Source organism: Otolemur garnettii, unplaced genomic scaffold, assembly GCF_000181295.1.
Source record: "Otolemur garnettii isolate 467f Iridium unplaced genomic scaffold, OtoGar3 scaffold00008, whole genome shotgun sequence".
In the NCBI taxonomy this organism is placed as follows: Eukaryota; Metazoa; Chordata; class Mammalia; order Primates; family Galagidae; genus Otolemur; species Otolemur garnettii.
This window is the reverse complement of record NW_003852403.1, coordinates 14,634,503-14,654,111: the sequence shown is the minus strand read 5'-3', so window position 1 is coordinate 14,654,111 and position 19,609 is coordinate 14,634,503. Positions and strand designations below refer to the sequence as shown.

The 19,609-nt window shown below is 39.8% G+C and overlaps 1 protein-coding gene across 2 annotated transcripts in view; it reads left to right on the top strand.

Annotated features, from left to right (window-relative positions):
- The window catches only part of SGPL1 (sphingosine-1-phosphate lyase 1), a 53,169-nt gene that overhangs the window by 29,048 nt on the left and 4,512 nt on the right, over positions 1–19,609 (top strand). For both annotated transcript variants that reach the window (XM_003783587.3, XM_023509555.1), the window contains exons 5-13: positions 1,469–1,616; positions 4,182–4,258; positions 5,600–5,728; positions 12,800–12,888; positions 14,540–14,645; positions 15,680–15,778; positions 16,479–16,628; positions 17,943–18,181; positions 19,305–19,451. In XM_003783587.3, coding sequence (XP_003783635.1) covers positions 1,469–1,616; positions 4,182–4,258; positions 5,600–5,728; positions 12,800–12,888; positions 14,540–14,645; positions 15,680–15,778; positions 16,479–16,628; positions 17,943–18,181; positions 19,305–19,451 — 1,184 coding nt within the window. The remainder of the gene's footprint in view (positions 1–1,468; positions 1,617–4,181; positions 4,259–5,599; positions 5,729–12,799; positions 12,889–14,539; positions 14,646–15,679; positions 15,779–16,478; positions 16,629–17,942; positions 18,182–19,304; positions 19,452–19,609) is intronic.

The window sequence follows — 19,609 nt, the reverse complement described above, 5'->3', positions numbered from 1 at the left end:
AAAAAAAAAAAAAGAAATAGATGCTATAAAGAAATTAAAATTGGGTAATGTGATGCAGTCTATGAAGCAAGAATTAGGGGTGAGGAAGTATTTGCTGTGCTTTCTAATATACTTCTCATTATTGGTTTCATTTTATTGCAACAGCATCTTCTACACGTGGAAGCTCAGCTCAGCTTTCATGGTTTGTTCCTGCTCCATGTTCCTTGGGTGTAATTTTTTATTTACAATTTTAAAAATATCTCCATGTCTACAGCGTGCCTGGTCATTGCCCAAGAGTGTGGGCTCTGCTACCTGCCAATGATGACCTGCTCAATTGTTGCAGACCTCTTTTAAAAGAGTGGTTTTCCCTATGGTTTTATTGAGGGCCATACTTAAGAAGATCCTCTGTATTCTACTTAACCATGGCTAGAGATGAGATAATCTTAATCATTTGGATTGAGAGCTTGGGTGTCAAACTTTAATAAGTATTCTGCTGAAACTACGGCACTGTAATACATAGAAATTAAGCCATGTGGCCTCTCTCCCCAAACCTACCTCTCAAGAATCTCTTGTCTAAATAGCAGCTCCTGCCATTCTGCCGCCTTACTATACTCTGGTTTTATTTCCTCAGTACTTTTCATTACCTGACTCCTGTTTTTTGTCTCTTCCCCTAAAAATAAGCTTTATGGCAACAGGAGTTGTTTTCTTTCACTGTGTATACCACTGCTTAAGCTTGCTTTGTTCACTGTAGTGAACCTGCTGTAGCAACAGATATTTATTGAATGAGGGAGCGAATGAATAAAATGGCTCAGCAGCCATGGCTATGAGGATGGAAAAAATAACCATAGTTGATAAACTGCAAACTTGAAAGGACTTTAGTTCCTCCTAGCATTTTAGGGTCAGACAGTGCAAGCTGTCAACAGCAGCTTAAGGAGATAAAGTGGAGTCTTCCTCAATGAATTCTTAGAATACCTTGTGCTTGTATGTGGGAAATCATATGGGGCCTCCAAATTTCTGGTGCACTCTGTGTGTGTCTGTTGCAGAAGCTCATCACTTGTCCAAAGACCAGAGTCCCCTTTACTGCAGTGTGGCTGGTTTTTTGGCTACTGTTCATGGGTCTGCCTTTCACTCTTTAGTGTATACACTGTAGCTGCTGCCAAGGCAGGATCAAGGTCCAAATATTGCCCTCAGGGATGGGCTGACTTCAGCAAATGCCAACTAAATGAAGCAGTGGTGATGCCAATATGGCAGGGAAAAGAGATAGGGGAAATTGAGAGACGGTTGGCTCTTCAGACTTCAAAGAGGCTGTTGCACATGTCGTAAAATTGCTGATCAGTCAGAATATCACCACATTGCTTTAAGAAAATACATCATCCTAGTTTAGTTTTACCACTTGAGTAGTGACTAGCATTTAGCAGCTGATTGTCATAACTGGTGCTTCTACTCTCTGCTAGACTCCGGTAAGTTATTATTAACTTAATTTTTTTAGATTCAGAAGAAGATGAACAAAGCCAAGGAAGATATTGGCAAGAACATGTCATTCCTGAAAATAGATAAAGAGTATGTGAAAACTTTGCCTGCCCAGGGTCTGAGCTCATCTGCAGTTCTGGAGAAACTCAAGGAATACAGCTCCATGGGTATGGTGCTTGGCGCTGCATGCTGTCTGCTTCCTTAAACAGTACATTTGTCATTGTTCAGTGCTCATATAGGTTAAGAATAACTGATCTTTGGTACTTGTTTGTGTAGGTGGGCCTACTCCCTATTTCAACGGCTGAATTTAACATTTTAAAAATTATGCTTGGCGGCTCAGCGCTCATAGCTCAGTGGTTAGGGCACCAGCCACATAACGCTGAGCCTGGTGGGTTCAAACTGGCCCAGGCCTGCCAAACAACAATGACAACTACAACAATAAAAATAGCTGGGCATTTTGGCCTGTAGTCCCAGCTACTTGGGAGGCTAAGGCATGAGAATCACTTAAGCACAAGAGTTTGAGGTTGCTGTGAGCTGTGATGCCACAGCACTCCACCCAAGGTGACATAGTGAGACTCTGTCTCAAAAAAAAAAAAAAAAAAGTTATGTTTGGATATATCCTTTATCCATAACACATGCACATCTCTGAGACAGTGGAAGTTGGTTCCATTTCCTTTTGTAATCAGGAATAAAACAAATACATTTGTGTTTAAGGGAAGACAGTATATGTAATACAAATGAAATATGGATTCATGTAAAAATTGTGAAATCCTGTTTAAAGACACAAAAGAAAAATAATTTGCTGTAATTCCATTATCCAGATTTGATAATCCATCAAGTGTATTCATCTCTGTTTATCTGTATCTGTTTATCTGTCTGTGTCTCAGAATGTTAATAGTGTTTATGTGTATATGTTCATATATATGAGTGAGCACATATGGGAAGGCTAAATAGATACACCAAACAGTGCTTTAAGCATCTAACTTATGGAATCAGCCTGGATTCATGTCATGGTTTTAGCATTTGAACTATGACTTTGGGTGAGTTATTTAACTTCTGCAGGCCCCAGTTTCTATAGCTGTACAATGGGGATAGTAATAATAATAGTGCAGTCCTTGCCTGAAAGGGTGATTATGGGATTAAATGAGATCATACATGTTAATGCTGTATAGTGCCTGGCATAAAGTAAGTGTGCAGTAAGTGTTTATTATTGCTATTACTAATACAAACAAAGGCATGTTTATATTTTATTAAGGTCAAATTGCAAGTATTCTTTCAAAATAAGCTTCTTATTTTGTCATAATTTTAGATTCATAGAAAAGTAGCAAAAATGAGACAGATTTCCATATGCCCTTCAGTCAGTTCTCCTGATATTAACATCTTATATAACCATGGTACATTGCTTGTAACTAAAAGAATTAACATTGGTGCGATACTACTAACTACATTACAAATTCTCTTTCTGTTTCATCAGTTTTTCTACTAATGTCCTTTATTTGAGGATCCAGTTTGGGATACTATGTTGCATTTTGACAAATGCCCTTTAAAGTGACATATGTTTAGGTCTTTATATTGGATGGTACAGAATTAGATAGCGCATAGGGCCTACATGATAGAAAGCAGGACTGAGCACCCTGCACCTGCATATTAGCGATTTCCATGATTATGAGGGCTGGTTCCTGCCATCATATTGCCCTCCCTTAACTTTTAAGTCACTGTCCATGGCCATCCTCCAGAGCCAGTAAAAGAACAGGAAGTGAAACCCCTGTACCCTATTTTTGAAAGGCTGGTGACCACTGGTTTGAAGATGTGCGTGGTACAGAGCAGTGTCCTCAAAGTCAAACTGGCAATGAGTCAGAGGTTGACAGATGGCTGTGAGAATGAAGAATTTGTATATTTACTACCTAGGCTTTGGCTCTTGTTAGAGCTGAAGATCTTTGCTTTGGAGAGCCCATGTTTACGTGCAGTTAAATATGGCACAGGCACAGCCACAGCCACATTACAGCAAAAAGACCTGAGGCACCCACACTAGCAGATTTATTGGTGTAATGTAGAACGTCTCTGGGGAATACCTCATGAAGAGGATAATCTGGTCTTATTTTCTGGCCAGGAAACTTTTCTCTTTGTCAGCACTGGGATTCCAGAGTTGACCGTGTTCCTTGTCTTGGATGCTACACATGTGCTGCTGGAATTTGGCTAAAGGGAGGTGTCCCTGAGACCAGGGTATTCATGGTTCATACCTCATAGTAGCTTGTTCCCTGGCTCCTTCTCTAATAATTGAGTACTGAAATTTCAGACTTTTGTCTTGCACTTTTCTGCTAACTCTGCTCACAGTAGTTCCCATGCTTCCTATGACTGACTAGAAAGAGAAGGAGGAAGCTATTGCAGAAAGAGGTCATAGCAAAACCATATGGAAAATAAGTACAGATAAAGGAAAATTGTTCTGTTGTTAGAAGACAGAATGAAGATAGCATTGTTTTAAGTCTGTCTAGTACCTAGATGCTGTTAATGTCTTTCTGTACTTGTTGATAATAATTGAGGATTTTTCATCTTTATTTTACTGTGATAACTCTTTATTGATATTCTTTTTCTTAATTTAATATAAGAATGCATTGGTTTTCTTCTTCTTTTTCTTCTGTAATAGAAGAGATTTTTTTCTTTTTCTTTTTTATTAGAGCCTAACTACCTTCCCAAAGCTTCCTGCTTACTGACCTACTGGTCTTTCTCTGCAGATGTCGCCTGGCACGAAGGGAGAGCCTCTGGAGCAGTGTACAGTGGGGAGGAGAAGCTCACTGAGCTCCTCGTGAAGGTGAGTGTCCAGATCTGGAGGGAAACCTGGGAGACCTGTGCCAATTAACATGACCTCATTGTTTCTCTTTACTTTTGTAATTAGAAAAATTACCTGAGGAAAGTTTATTTAACAATAACAAGCAAACATGGAAGTCTGGAACACTTTACCAAATGTAGGCAAATATCTATAATGTTGTCAAAGACATCTTCAGTCAGTGAAATAGTAAAATGTTATTTATATTTCTAGGCTTTATAGATGTCTTGTGTAGAAGGCGGATTACTAGGGAAGATAGTCCTGTAACTTAAGATTTTTAATGTAAGACAGATTTTGTTTGATAAGAAGAGACAAGATAGGGGTGCCCAGTCATAATTTCCTCAAATCACAGGGCCTGAGATGAGCAGTAGTCTCACTTAAACTTGAGATAATTCTCAATCTTAGCTTCTTTCATTTCTAATCAGATTTACTTTACATCGTAAAATATTTGGGTTGGACTGATGATCTATAAGATCTTTGTGTTTGATTATTGAAAGTGTGAAACTGCTCACACCTTACTAAGTATTATAGGTTTTGCTTAGCTGCGTCTTGGCATGATGCTCTGATCTTATTTCTGTGCTTAAAATCTTTTGGTAGCGTCCCATCATCAATAAGATGAAACTCAACTTCTTCAGTAGCAGAGAATATAAGTGTCTTCCTGAGCCAGCTCCCATCTGTGTTTTCATAATCACGTCTGTTTCTCACATACACACTAATCCAGCCTTTTTTCTTTATTAAGTGTGCCATGCGCTTATGTTGTTTTTCCTTCTGCTTTTTAATTCGACCCATTCCAAATGATGCTCTCCTATTCATCTCTCCAGGTTGCATCCAACAGATACCTTCAAACCACTCAGGATATTAGTTATTTCCTCTTCAGGGTCCCTTAGCACTCTGTATATAAGTTTAATAACAAAGCAACTAAAATGCCTTACTATTTAATGATTACTAAACCCTGGAAGGTAGATATCCTAACTATCCCTCTTTGCACATGAAGAAACTGAGCCTTACAGAGTTTTTTTGACCTGCTTAGATAAAAGTAATAGGCAAAACTAAGACTTTAAATTGGGTCTTTTTGATGTTATAGTCTGTGCTTTAAAGTAAATTTATATTTCTTCTCTTACCACATTGTAAAATGGTTTATTTGCATCTCTGTCTCATCCACTTTTTTTTTTGTCCTCCACTATTTTTTTGATCTTTAGGTTGAGGATCATGTCTTCCTTTTTTCCCAGTGTTGTGCCTTAGATCTAGAAACTGTTGTTCAGTGCCTGATTCTTTGTTCCATGTGGTATAACAGTCTTATTTCACATCTGCTGTGTTTCTTTGTAGGCTTATGGAGAATTTGCATGGAGTAACCCTCTGCATCCAGATATCTTCCCAGGACTGCGTAAAATAGAGGCAGAAATTGTGAGGATAGGTTGTTCCCTGTTCAACGGGGGACCAGATTCCTGTGGATGTGTAAGTATGTCCAGGTGACATCCAATAGTATTATTTTCTTTTAGCTTAAAATAGAAGAGTGTATTAAAAATGCTTCATTATACAGGTAATATTCTATTATTATAGAAAGATCCAGATAAATTGCAATTTTAAAATGTTACTTATAATTTTATAATCATAGAGTATCAACATTTTGGTATATATTCTTCTAGATACTTTACATTTTTATTTTGAAAAACTTTCAACTTACATAAAGTTGCTAGGACAATTTAAATAACACCCTTGCTCTGCACCTGTAGCTTAGTGGTTAGGGTGCCGGTTACATACACTGAGGCTGATGGGTTCGAACCCAGCCCAGGACAACTAAACAACAATGACAACTGCAACAAAAAAGTAGCTGGGGGTTAATGGTGGATGCCTGTAGTCCCAGCTACTTGGGAGGCTGAGGCAAGAGAATCGTTTAAGCCCAAGAGTTTGAGGTTGCTATGAGCTGTGATGCTGCGGCACTCTACCAAGGGTGACATAGTGGGACTCTTTCTCAAAAAAAAAGAAAGAGTACCCTAAATTCTTTTTCTAAATGTGTTGCCACATCTGCCCTCCCCTCTCCTTCTCCCCTTCCTCTCTCAGCCCTTACCTCCCACCTGCATATCTACTACTCAGGCTTTTATCTGTGTGTTCTGTGTTGAACCTTCCTGCAGTCTTCTTGATCCACTTCTCACTTTACTTCAGCTAGAAGTCCACTTGATTATTTTGCTCTAAACGGAATCTCATTTAGTTTATATTTGGAATAAAGAAAGTGGGGATATCATATTTAAAGATACATGTGAGGTTTCCTTGTTTTACGTATGCTTTCAAGTAGATAGTTGTTAGTTTTCTTAAACAGTGATGGATATTCTATCTAGATTTGTCACTACAAACTGACATTGTCTTCTCTAGAAAAAAGTAAATTTCAGTTTTCACATTAGGAGAGATAAAACTCAGAATTCTGTAATGGTAACCTAGAGGTGCTAACTCTGTCAGATGCTCTTAATAATCATTATAAAGTCTTCAGATTTAACTACTGAAGGGCCCATTTGAAGACAAGAACACTTCATAGTGTTTTCCATCAAACAGTGTTTTTGGGTGTTTACATGAAAATCAACATGTTCAGATATTCAGTAATTAACAAAAGTGGTATTCCTGGCACTCACTTTCAAACCAGATTTCAAAACTGTTAAAAAATGAACCAACCATCTTGGCACTTGTAGCTTGTGAGTAGGGCACTGGCCACAAACAGTGAAGTTGGCAGGTTTGAGCCTGGCCCAGGCCTGCTGAACAAACTGCAAAAAATGGCTGGGTGTTGTGGTGGACGCCTGTGGTCCCAGCTATTTGGGAGGCTTAGGCAGGGGAATTGCTTGGGCCCAGGAGTTTGAGGTTGCTGTGAGCTGTGACGCTATGGCACTCTACTGAGAGCGACACGGTGAGACTCTATATCAAAAAAAAAAAAAAGAACCAACCACAGCACAGCAGCAGGTTCCCTTTTGGTATTTTGATGACTAGGATGGCAAATAGAGGGGATGTGGTGATACAGTTGGTGAGTATTCTCCTGTGCCATCAGACTCTGTGAACTTCTAAGCGACCACAGATTAAACAGCCACAAAGTAGTTTGGCCTTGTCTGGTAAATTTGAAGATACACAAATCTTACAACCCAGAAATTCTGCTTCTCAGGATATACCCTAGAAAAACTAGCACACGTGTGTATCAGGATTTAGGTAGCTATGTGTATGTGAATATGCATAGCAACATTATTCATGATAGTTAAAAACTGAAAATCATCCAAATATCTGTCAACGGTACAGGTTTAGATGTAGAATACTGTATGTGCCTAAATCACTGTAGTTGTTATTCAGATTGATGCTCAGATTACTTCGTCTTTGGCCATTGGAAGTATCTTCATTTTGACTTCTGGGTCCTTTTACACAACCCAAGTAGATTTCGAAGGCTTTCTTTCCCTTTCTTTCCTTTTCCTTTTTTTTTTTTTTAACAAAATATTCCAGGTTCATCTTGTACATTTCCTGCTCCAGATGCCCTGGTTCAGTTAAGACTGTATAAAACAGTTACATATTTCCAAAGTCAGATTTATGGAACAAGACAAAGTCAATAAAGTTAACCAGAATATAGTCCAAAGAGACCAATAGAAAGTATGAAAGAGAGGTTAAAAGGTCTATGGCCATACCAGCCACCCTGAACGCCTCTGATCTCGGAAGCTAAGCAGGGTTGGGTGTGGTTAGTACTTGGATGGGAGAAAGGTTAAAAGACACAAAGTTTAGGATAAAAGGGGGTAACACACGTCTGCTTGGTGTTTGAAAGCAGCCAGAGAAAGTAGACAACCTATTAGAACAACTGGTCTTCTCAGTGGCAGCCATGACTGGGGAAGGTGGAAGCAGGTGAAAGATTCACTGTGAGTTGAAAATTGTCCCACTTAGGTGTTAAGTGAGAGGTTACGGACCCAAAGATGAAAGATTATTCCGAGGGGAGAGATGAAAGGAAAACAGAGTCCCGGTGTATGATCAGTGTGGCTTTTATTCCACCTGGGTGCAGGTGGGGTAAAGTCAGAAAAGGAATTCCATACGTGAGCAATGGCAGATGGGGATTTTATAGGGTTAGAGAGGCTGGGATTGGTCCGTCCACCACTTCCTGGGCAGGACATGCACTCTCTTCTTCCTGGGCTGGTCAGTTCTACCTAGGCAGGTCGACCCTATCAATAAGTAGAAGGGTTTTACTGATTCCTTCTTTAGCTGTGTCTAATCTATCATTTACTTCTTCCATTGGGGTTTAAACTTTCATTTACTGTATTTTTCATTCTTGAGAATTCTGGTGGTGGTTGTTTTTTTAAATCTGCTTGGTGGTTCTTTATAGTCTTTTTTCCTTGGCTTGCATTTTGTTTATTTAACTATATTGCCCATAAATATTCTGTATTCTGTGTCTGATAATTTGAACCTTATCTATTTGATTTTTGTGGTTTCATTTGTGGTGTCTTATTTTCTTATATTTATGACTTTTTTTGAGACAGAGTTTCGTTTTGTCACCCCTGATAGAGTGCAATGGCATCATAGCTCACAGCAACCTCAAACTCTTGGGCTCAAGCTATTCTCTTGCCTCAGCCTCCTGAGTAGCTGGGACTATAGGTGCCCTATGATTTTTTTTTTTTTTTTTTTTTGGTAAACCACAGGAGCCACTCATTTTGGGGGGAACTTACAGGGATTCTTTGAGGTCTAAATTGAAGTTAAGTTCTTCCAGAGAGGATTTGTAATTTGTCAGGGGTGATTGCCACTACATTGGAACCAATTTAACTCCAATTCTCAGCTCATCATTTTGTACCACAGAGTGAGTGTAAATTCAGACCACCAACTGACATACAAGCTGCTTTGTTACATGTTCTTCAGAGTTTTTTGTTTTTCTTTAATTGAGCATCAAGGCTGAGAACAGTGGTTTTTCTTGCTATTCTTATCTGTACCAGTGGGTTTTCTTCTCGTACACTTAAGAGTGTGTGTTTTTTCAACCATCTCCAATTTGAGGTTTAGTATGTTTCTTTTTTTTTTTTTTTTTTTGAGACAGAGCCTCAAGCTGTCGCCCTGGGTAGAGGGCCGTGGCATAGCTCACAGCAACCTCCGACTCCTGGGCTCAAGCGAGTCTCCTGCCTCCGCCTCCCAAGTAGCTGGGACCACAGACGCCCGCCACAACGCCTGGCTATTTTTTTTCAGTTGCAGCCATCATTGTTGTTTGGCGGGCTCAGGCTGGATTCGAACCCACCACCTTAGGTGTATGTGGCTGGCGCCTTAGCCACTTGAGCCACAGGCACCGAGCCTAGTATATTTCTTTATGTTAGCTCAATTATGGATGTTAAAAAAATTTTTTTTTTGATGTTTCATCAAGCTTTTGTAGGGATCATGGCAAAATTTGTCCCCCCCCCCATCTCAAAAGTTCGCTGAAAGATCACCTCACAGTTAAGGCAGATTAATAAGAGAAATGTTTATTTCCAAATATCATGCACATGAGTGGAGCCACAGGAGTGATTACCTAATGTGTCTATGATGGTCGGATACCTTCAGAGACACCTTTAAGAAGGGAAGGGGGAGAATGTGCAGTATGGATGTACCAAGTGGTAGCCAGAGGTTGAATAATGGAAGAAACAGATTGACTTGCCAATTAATCTGAGAGACAAGTATTGTGTTTTATATGATTTGGGCCAGGTCTGCTAGCTTTCAGGGGGAGGAAAGGAAGTCCTGCTTTGGTCCACTGATCAGGTCAGTCTGGTTTTATGCAGATACAGGGAAAGTCCCTTCCAGTGCTTTCTGATTGTGAATGGCCTTTAATTCAAAATATTCTTTATGTCAGTTGTCATATTCTGGGGTAATATTTCCTTAGTTTCTTGACTTTTTAGTTGCTTCAGTAAAGAATGTTCTTCAAGATACATAATTTATATTGTTAGAAGTAGAAGTTCTGTAATTTTTTATCCATATGATTTTTGTAGATTTGAAAGTCCCTCCTGCAACCATCTCTTCCTTATATTTTTTCTAGATTTTCAACTATTCTGGATGATCTCACAGATTTCTAGCTGTTGCAATCATTCTCTGAAATGTAGTTCTCCAAGTTGGGAGTGGTGTTGATCTTTAAATCACCATCTTTTTTTATCTGATTCACTAAACTTATCTCAGATGTTTTCTTTGAGGTCGTTTTTTTTTTTTTTTTTTCTCAGCAGTGTTTATTCCATTCATGGCTATTGGTAGTGTAGCTATTAGTTCTTTATGGGTGCTGTTTGCTGTAGTCTAGTTCTGTTGACCTACTTATTTACATGAATGGTGTCCGAAACCATTGGTTAGGGGCAGGGCTCATTCACATAAAGCTTTATTCCATCTGTATTAGACTATCTAGGTCTTTTGAAATTCTGTTGCAAGTTACCTATACTTGCAAGGAAATAATTCCCTTTGAGCTTTGATTATTTCTTTAATTCTTATGACCCTAAAGTCTTCACCGTTATAAGTCAGTCCTGAGGTTCTTTTCCCATTTTGTTCATTTCTCTCTAGCAGCCGGGGGTGGCTGCTGCTCACTGATTAGAAGAGGAAGAAGGAAATCCCCTCTGTGTCTCTGCTTCTCTGCAGATTTAGGGGATGTAAATGAGAATTCTCAGGATTTTGCTGACCCCTGGTGCAATTTCAAAGGCTGATTAGGAACTATGGTTTGTGGTACCTCTGTTCTCTGCTGTACTTCACTGTTTCTTTTTTTTTCTTCTTTTTTCTCACTTCACAATTTTTGTTTTTCTTTGGGTTCTGGGGGTGGAGGGAAATGGGAGACTAACAGCATTTTTAAACACAGAATTTAGGGATCAGGAATAAAAATTAGAAGTAGGATTTATGTATTTCTGCTTTTCCATCCAAAAAGTACACTGGTATTTGCCTAACAAATAATGATGTTGTTTTGATAAGTTGGACTATAATAGGAGACATGAAGTGGATGACTAGGACTTCAGAAATTTCTTTGTTTAGGTCACTACCGGACCTTAGTGAGAGGTTGATGCACTAAAGATTTGCTAGTTCTTCCCTGACTTTCTTCACAGCTATTTGGCTCCTCATGTGATACCCTGAGGTTTTATGCTAAAGCACAGCACAGGCTGCTGGTTTATACAGCTGACCTCAGCTGTAAGTATTTTGTCATCTCTAGCCTGGAAATAAAGAGACCTACAAATGTGTCCCATTCCCAAGTTCCGTGCATTAGTTTGTGGATGATGGTCATATGTTTCATAAAGACTTCTTGAGTCAAAAAATGAATAAACTTTTCTCAGCTACTCTTTCATATAACTCCTGACCACTGGGAATTTGTATTCAGTAGTATTTAGAATATTGCTCTGTATGTGGATATTATTTTAGGAAAGTTCAGTAGTCATTCTTCTCTCATTCCATCTTATGTCAAACTGGATTAATATAGAAAGTTTTATTTATTCACAGATGCTAATGTATGGCATTGAGTAAATCACTTTAATCTCTCAGGGGCTTAGTTTTCTCACTCATTGAATGAAAAACCTACTGAAGATTGTGTGAATCTGCAGAGATGGTAAATCTAAGAAGCTATCCAACTAACGCAGTGATATTTTAGCTTTTTATTTGTCTTGAAATTTATTCTTATATATTATAGTAAAAAGCTGGGTGACCTTGACATGCTGGTGCTGGTCACAGTTTATTGAAAGTCAAGTATTAAGATTGAGAGTCTATTAGGTGTGAGCTATGATGCTAGATCCTAAGAATATTGTCATGAACAGATTGGTCCTCACTTTAATGAGTTTGTAGTCCAGTGAGGAAAATAGGATGACTGAAAAGACCTCTGTGTCTTTTTGTGTGAACTTTGATAAGTAAATTTATCTAGCAGAAAGGCTAAGCCTAGCTTCAGGGCAACAGACATCAATGTAAGTATACACTTCTGCTTTTTTCTGTCTTTCGAACTTGTCAAAACCGTAAGTTCACTTTGGAAATTCTGAATGTCTCTTTTTGATCTTGTAATGTGTCACACAGTTTGTTAAATTGAAACTTCACAGTTCTACATTCTTCAGCAGGCGTTGAAAATTTAAATTAAGATTAGTCCTGATGGTTTTGAATGGCATAACTTTCCCTATCCTATCTGAAAATGGATGAATTAATGTGGAAATGTAAATGTCTTATGAACAGGTGGAATCTGGGCAAATGTGCATTTGTTCAGACAATGCTGAGTTTCTGCTCATTCTTTTGTTTTTAATGAGATGAGTTCTTGCTATGTTGTCTAGAGTGGTCTTTAACTCATGGGCTCAAGCAATCATTCCACCTTAGCCTCTCAAGTGACTGGGATTACAAGTACACCTGATTTTGCTTATTCTTACTTTGTGACTTTTATTCTTCTCTCCAAGATGGGGCTTAGCCTACAAAGGCCTTTCCTTTGGAAGTCACAACAGTATCTGCCCTGCAGTATGCATCCAGGTCCTTATCTGCTTCTGCATCAGACATTGCCAAGGTCAGCACAGGATATGCATGCTGATAACTGTCTCTGACTCTCCTCCAAAGGATGGCCTCTCTTCTCTCTTATAGGTGACCTCTGGGGGTACAGAAAGCATACTGATGGCCTGCAAAGCTTATCGGGACCTGGCCTTTGAGAAGGGGATCAAAACTCCAGAAATGTACGTGTGTATGGTGGTTTTCCTCCTTTGAAATTTGTCTGTTTGGAGTACTGCTGTATGAAACAGAAACAGTGCCTGATAGTCTATTTTCTTTCTTTCTTTCTTTTTTTTTTTTTTTTGAGACAAGACTCTCACTTTGTCACCCCTTGGTAGAGTGCTGTAGTGTCATAGTTCACAGCAACCTCAAATTCTTGGGTTTAAGTGATCCTTTTGCCTTATCCGCCAAGTAGCTGGGACTACAGGCAAATGCCGCCTAGTTTTTGAGACAAAGTCTCATTCAGGATCAGGTTGATCTCGAACCTGTGAGCTCAGGCAATCCACCTGCCTTGGCCTCCCAGTGTTCTAGGATTACAGGTGTGAGCCACCACACCCGGCATTTTTGGTATATGTGCTGCAGAAGCAAGCACCTGATAGTCTATTTTCCTGCTTCTCTTCCTCTGGCAATTCCAGTCCTCTTTCTCCCTGTCCTGGCCCTTCTAGCCTTATCCTTTCATATTCAGTAAAATTCTAAATGGATCAGCCAGTTATTTTTAAAGATCATTCCTAACCCCTCACATTTACACATATGTATACATTATAAGGACGAATAAGATCCTTTTCCCAAAAGTGACACAGAGTTAGTAGATTATATCTTTGAATCCTGTGATATTTATTATAAATTATCTGGAGTCTGAGGAAAGCTCTCTACTTTCTTAGTTCAGGAAAAGTTACTTAAATATTATAGATTACCTCAAGTACTATCTAAGAATATTTTTTGATGGACTTTTCTAGGGGAAAAAATAAAAATCCTTTTGATATTTACTCACATTGCCACTATGAACTTAATTTCGATGTTTGGTTTTTGTTTTCCAGACCCTCTCCTTGTACAGTGTGTTTATGCTCTATCTTTTGAGTTAATGTTTTCTCCACAAGCATCAGTGACTAAGGGGTTTGTTGCCCGTGGTCTCCTGCTGTGATTCATGCTTAGCCTACAAGAATAAGTCAGCTGCCATTCTTTCTCCAGATGATCAACTTCAGGTCTTGGTACTTAGTAATAGAAAATTGTTTTCATCCTTTAGGAGAACAGATAAATTCTAACTGTGGAGAAACTGAGGGACTTCTGAAAGCAAATATTTACCTATGACCCCTTTTCCTCTTTCAGCACTATTTGAAACACTCCCAAATGTGTAAGAGAAATGGGGATTTTAGTATCTTAGGCTCACGGTCTTCCTCCTGATTGGTGCATGCTTCTGGCTTTAGTATGTTTGCCAGCAGACATATGTTTCCCCTTGAACCTGAGTCAGGAGGCTTGCTTCCCATTGAGGTACCTGCATTTGGCTAGGTGGCCATTAGAAACCTCTCCCTTATTGCTCTAATCCAAATGCTCTGTCCCTTAACTTCTACCTGTCAGCCTACTTGATGCTTTAGATCCCTTTGGATCCCCCTTCCTATTGTCACAATGATTTCCTAAATAGCAGGAAGAAGGTTTCTACAGAAAATCAGTTAGCTTCTTTTTGTTTATTCTTGAAAAGTATAGTAATATAAGCAGTTAAAATAATTTGAAGAAAAATGAGCAGAAGTTTACTCTTGATGATTTAGACAAGCTGTTGTATTCTCTCTTGAATCCTGTTGTGGCCTGACTTTCATTATTGTCTTCTTCCCTGTCATCTAGTGTGGTTCCCCAAAGTGCTCATTCTGCATTTGATAAGGCAGCCCATTATTTTGGTATGAAGATTGTGCGGGTCCCACTGACCAAGATGATGGAGGTGGATGTGCGGGTGAGTCCCCCTGGAGGGTCTGCTGTCCTGTGCTCCAAGAGTGGGAAGTGCAGCTCACTGACTAGCTTCTCCAGTCACACTCAGACCAGCTCTGGGCAGCCAGAATGTCAAAAACTGCACCACCTTCAGTCTTGTCATAGAGTTGTCAAATCTAAAAGGGAAAAAGTCTCGTCCCTAACTTGGGAGTTTAAAGACCTGGGTTTTGCTATCAATACCATCCCTTTCCTTTCTTTTCTGTATTTGTTAAAGAGCATGGACTAACTTGCTCCAAGATTCTCACTGTGGTTTTGATTGTGCTGAATTAGTATCATTGTTATGATAATAGTCATTATTTTTATCTCTTACATTTGTGTAGAGGACTTTCCCAGTCAGGGTGCTATCAGAATCACATTTGGTCCTTGTGACAGTCCAGGGAGGTCGGCAAATTTATTTTAATACTGCAGCTCACAGATGAGGAAGCAGTGTGAAGTGAAGTAGTTTACTCAGGGTTTCACTGCTTGTGGATTGTGGGGTAGGGGCTCATAGTTGACTCTTTGCCTCGTAGCTCATATTGTTTTTACCCCCCCCAGTGAGTGTATTGTACTTATTTTGTGCTCTCAGACTATTTTCCCCAAATGGACCTGTCTGGATTTGCTTATGTCCTGCTGTCATGGTGGGGAGGTGGCCTTCTCCCTATTTGAAGTGGTGAAATGAAGGCCTTAGTGCAGTGTTTTTCAACCTTTTTTATCTCACAGCACACTTGAACCTGTGGTTAAACTTCTGTGGCACTCTTAAATTATGTTGATCAAAAAAAAAAAAAAAGTAAAAAAAAGGAATGTACTTCCTGTGCTTTGAACTACTTTCGGAAATAATTTAATTAATGATCTTGAAAAATTTCCGCAGCATACCTAAGATCCTCTCACAGCACACTGGTTGAAAATCACTGGCTTAGTGGAACTGGACTCTGAGCTAGCCTCCCAGATTGCTTCTGGCAGCAGAGGAGAACAGTAATTGTCACATAGACTCTCATTTCTCTTTAAACTTTAAATCCCTAGGCGATGAGAAGAGCCATCTCCAGTAACACTGCCATGCTTGTGTGTTCTGCCCCACAGTATGCTCATGGTGTGATAGATCCAATCCCTGAAGTGGCCCAGGTACGGGAGAGAAATGCGCTATTATGGCAGTCAAATTGAGATTCTAAAAGGAGACGCTCATGGTTCAGTATTTGGCAAATAGAAATGATTTGGATTCTAGGTTTGATCACAGTAGTGATGCACAGCTCTCATCAGCCTGGGTATGGTATACCCTACAGCTCTATTCAGAAGCTCTGAAAGTTGCTAGCTACTCTTTGCTCTGGGGGAGGGACAATATTAGGCCTCGTCTTTTCTTTAGACAGGATATCCTGAAATACTAGTGACTTTTAGATTGAGATCAGGAAGTAGTCTGCCTAGAGGAAGGTGCCCACCAGCGGGTGTGACACTCCACAGGCTGCCCCTCAGCACCTGCTCCTCCCTCTGCTTGTGCACCCACAAGACTGAAGCAGGACCATTTCCTTGGCTCCAGAGGCAGCTTCAATCACTGTGACTCATTTCCTGCTTGCTTTTGCAGGGAGTTTGAAGTCATGTATATTAAAATATAAAATAGCTATCATATTTCAGATGAATTATTTTGAAGGCAAAATGTGTTTGAAAGATAAACTTTGTTAGGACTATTAAAGATTCAGTATTTTAATCATGAGAGGCAGAGTACAAGATAGTCTGGGTTTTTAGCCCACCTTTCCATTCATGCCCTGCAAAGTTTTTATTATGGGACAATAAGTGAAAGTCTCTTATGTTCTTTGTTTATTGGAACAAGCTGGCTGTGAAATACAAAATACCTCTTCACGTAGACGCTTGTCTGGGGGGCTTCCTCATCATCTTTATGGAGAAAGCAGGATACCCGCTGGAGCAGCCATTTGATTTCCGGGTGAAAGGTGTGACCAGCATTTCAGCTGATACCCATAAGGTGAGCTAAGGAGGCACTCAGGTGTTAGTAGTTGGTTATTTTGACTATTATCGACAAAAAATTAGTTGGTTAAAGCATTAGCTTCCTCCAAAGTATGAAATTAACTATAATTCTTGGCTCTCACCAGGCCACTGGTTCAGGCAATGGGGTATAGGAGTACAGGTGACAGACAAGAGTGCAAAGGAACCTATTACTTTTATCTCATTGGCGAAGAGAATTTCTGTATCCACTGATTGTATGTAACTGGAACACACTAGCATAGTGGTCCTTGTTAAAGAAAAAAAAAAAAAGTTCGCAGAAGGCTTAAGATTATTTGAAGTAGAGAGTGGACGAGGTGAAGGTTGATATCGGAGCTCCTAAGAGGGTGGATGTTAATACTGCAGCTCCTGAACGTGGATGACAGGAGTGTGCTGTTGGAAGAGTCCCTCGGGAGAAGTGGGGCACCCATGAGCTGAGGAATATTTAGCTTACAATGTTGGAAATGTCCATGCCTGTCACCTTTGAGGGACTCACACGAAATCTAGATTGGTTGGGAGCTCTTTACACACATATTGAGATGTGGAAGAAGTTACTAGCAACTTCAGGAATATGTGTCTTGTTTCGATTACATTTTCAGAGCTTGTTTCAAACTCAAGCACAGTAAAGACTTGCTTTTCAAACTCTAAAGGATCTGCAGCAGATAGATGATTAGTTAGAATCTGGTTTTCCTTTCCACCCAAAATAGCTACTGTGCCTTTTTTTCCTTAACCATCCATTTCTATGTGATTGAGGGAATGAAATTCCATGTGAGAGTTAATGAGAAGGATACATTTTCTATAAGGAAGCCAATTACATAATTAATTTTAAAGCTGGATTAAGTAGCTTGTAGATTCTGAGCAACATTATGTTGTTAAAAAAGGAAGAATAATACTAAGCAAAAAAGATGGGAAGAGTGTCAGGTGATTTCAAAAGTTGCTCTTGGTGACTTAAATTCCATCGTTTCCTGGCTTCCACTGGTAATGTACCTTTGTTTCCATCCTGACATACTGCCCCAGAAAAGTATTTTAAATAAGGAAAACCACATGCGGGGCAAGAGGTGGAATAAATCTATTAACAGTGTTCTTCTCTGGGCCTCAAGATTCCTCATCCCTAACATAGAGAATTTAAACTTTATGCCTTAAATTTCTTCTTCATTCTACTATTTTAAGTTTGAATCCTTAATATGAGTGGACATTGCAGGGAAACCAACACTAGGAATTCCTTTGCTTGAGGGGAGTTTGGGGACAAGATTTGCCAGTCAGAACTGCGCTCTCACTCTCTGCTTCTCCCCCTCAGTACGGCTACGCCCCCAAAGGCTCTTCGTTGGTGTTATACAGTGACAAGAAGTACAGGAGCTATCAGTTCTTCGTTGCTCCGGATTGGCAAGGTGGCATCTACGCTTCCCCAACCATTGCAGGCTCACGGCCTGGTGGCATTAGTGCAGCCTGTTGGGCTGCCTTGATGCACTTGGGTGAGAACGGCTATGTTGAAGCTACCAAACAGACCATCAAAACTGCTCGCTTCCTCAAGTCAGAGTATGTGTGGAAGATTGGGATTCTACTTTGTCCTTTGCTTTTTCCACTAGTAGGCTCAAGACATCAGCCTGGCTAAGTACCCATACCCTAGCCTGTTTGCCATCTCTCAAGAAGCCAAGAGTTTAGGATGGCAGCTTAAGAGTGTGTGGTTCTGGCCTGGGAGAAGCTCCCTTTCTCTGCTGTGACTTTTGGAGAGTCTTCAGAGAAAGGGCTTCATTTGAAGGTTGTCTCATCTCTAAGGATGTCTCAAAAACTGACGTCTTTTAGCCTCATGCTAACGTACTGTTGAGTGGTTAAGATAGATGCTTCCAAATTTGAGCATGCATCCCATCACTGGAGGGCTTGGTAAAACACTCCTAGAGTTTCTCATTTAATAGATCTGGGATGGGTTCTGAGGATTTCCAGGAGAGATACTCAGGCTACTGGTGCAGAAATCATACTATCATACTTCAAGAATCGGTGGAATAAGAAAAGAATTGTAAATAGGTCAGAAGGAATGGGAAAGGAAGGGTGGTAAAATCTGGGGTTAAGCCAAGGCCATAACTGGCTGTGTGCTCTGTCTAATGGATCTATTCCTGGGTGACCTGCCTGTATGTGTGTCACCAGGATTGGGAGACCTTTTCAGAATCTTGAGGGGTAAGGAAAGCTGCTCATAGGCATTTCATTTAAAAATGTCCATTTGAATATGGTTCTGATAGGACCATCTGATGAGAACTGCTATACATTTCTCGCTTTAGGAATTAAATATAACTTTGTAGGACTATAGAAATGGATTATTTTTTCAGAAATTTTTTTTTATTACATCATTTATGCCTCAGATGTCTCTAAGGGAATATAATTGGGAGTTGGGTAGACACATTTGAAGTCAGTGATTCTGATTGGTTAGACCTAGATGAGGTTTGAGCCTTGGAATGTTTTTTGTGTTCTGTTTGTGATTCTGATCTCCATAAGAACCACTGATCACAGTCTAGCTTATTAGCTTCTTATGTTAGAAGGTAAGAAGACTAAAGCCCTAAAGAATTGATGACATTCATTATCACTTTGGATGATTTAAGAGATGATGAACAGAGGAATATATGTGGCTGAATCCTTTTGCTTCTTGTTTTTCTCTTTTTGTTTTAAGACTAGAAAATATCAAAGGCATCTTTGTTTTTGGGAATCCTCAAGTATCAGTCATTGCTTTGGGCTCCCATGATTTTGACATCTACCGACTATCTAACCTGATGACTGCTAAGGGCTGGCACTTGAACCAGTTGCAATTCCCACCCAGGTAAGTATGAAGTAGCCTCTTTTCCTTCTTTTGCTACATGACTTTTTTTTTTTTTTGAGACAGGGTCTCACTTTGTTGCCCTTGGTAGAGTGCAGTGGCATCACAGCTCACAGCAACCTCAAACTCTTGGGCTTAAGTGATTCTTGGCTTCAGCCCCC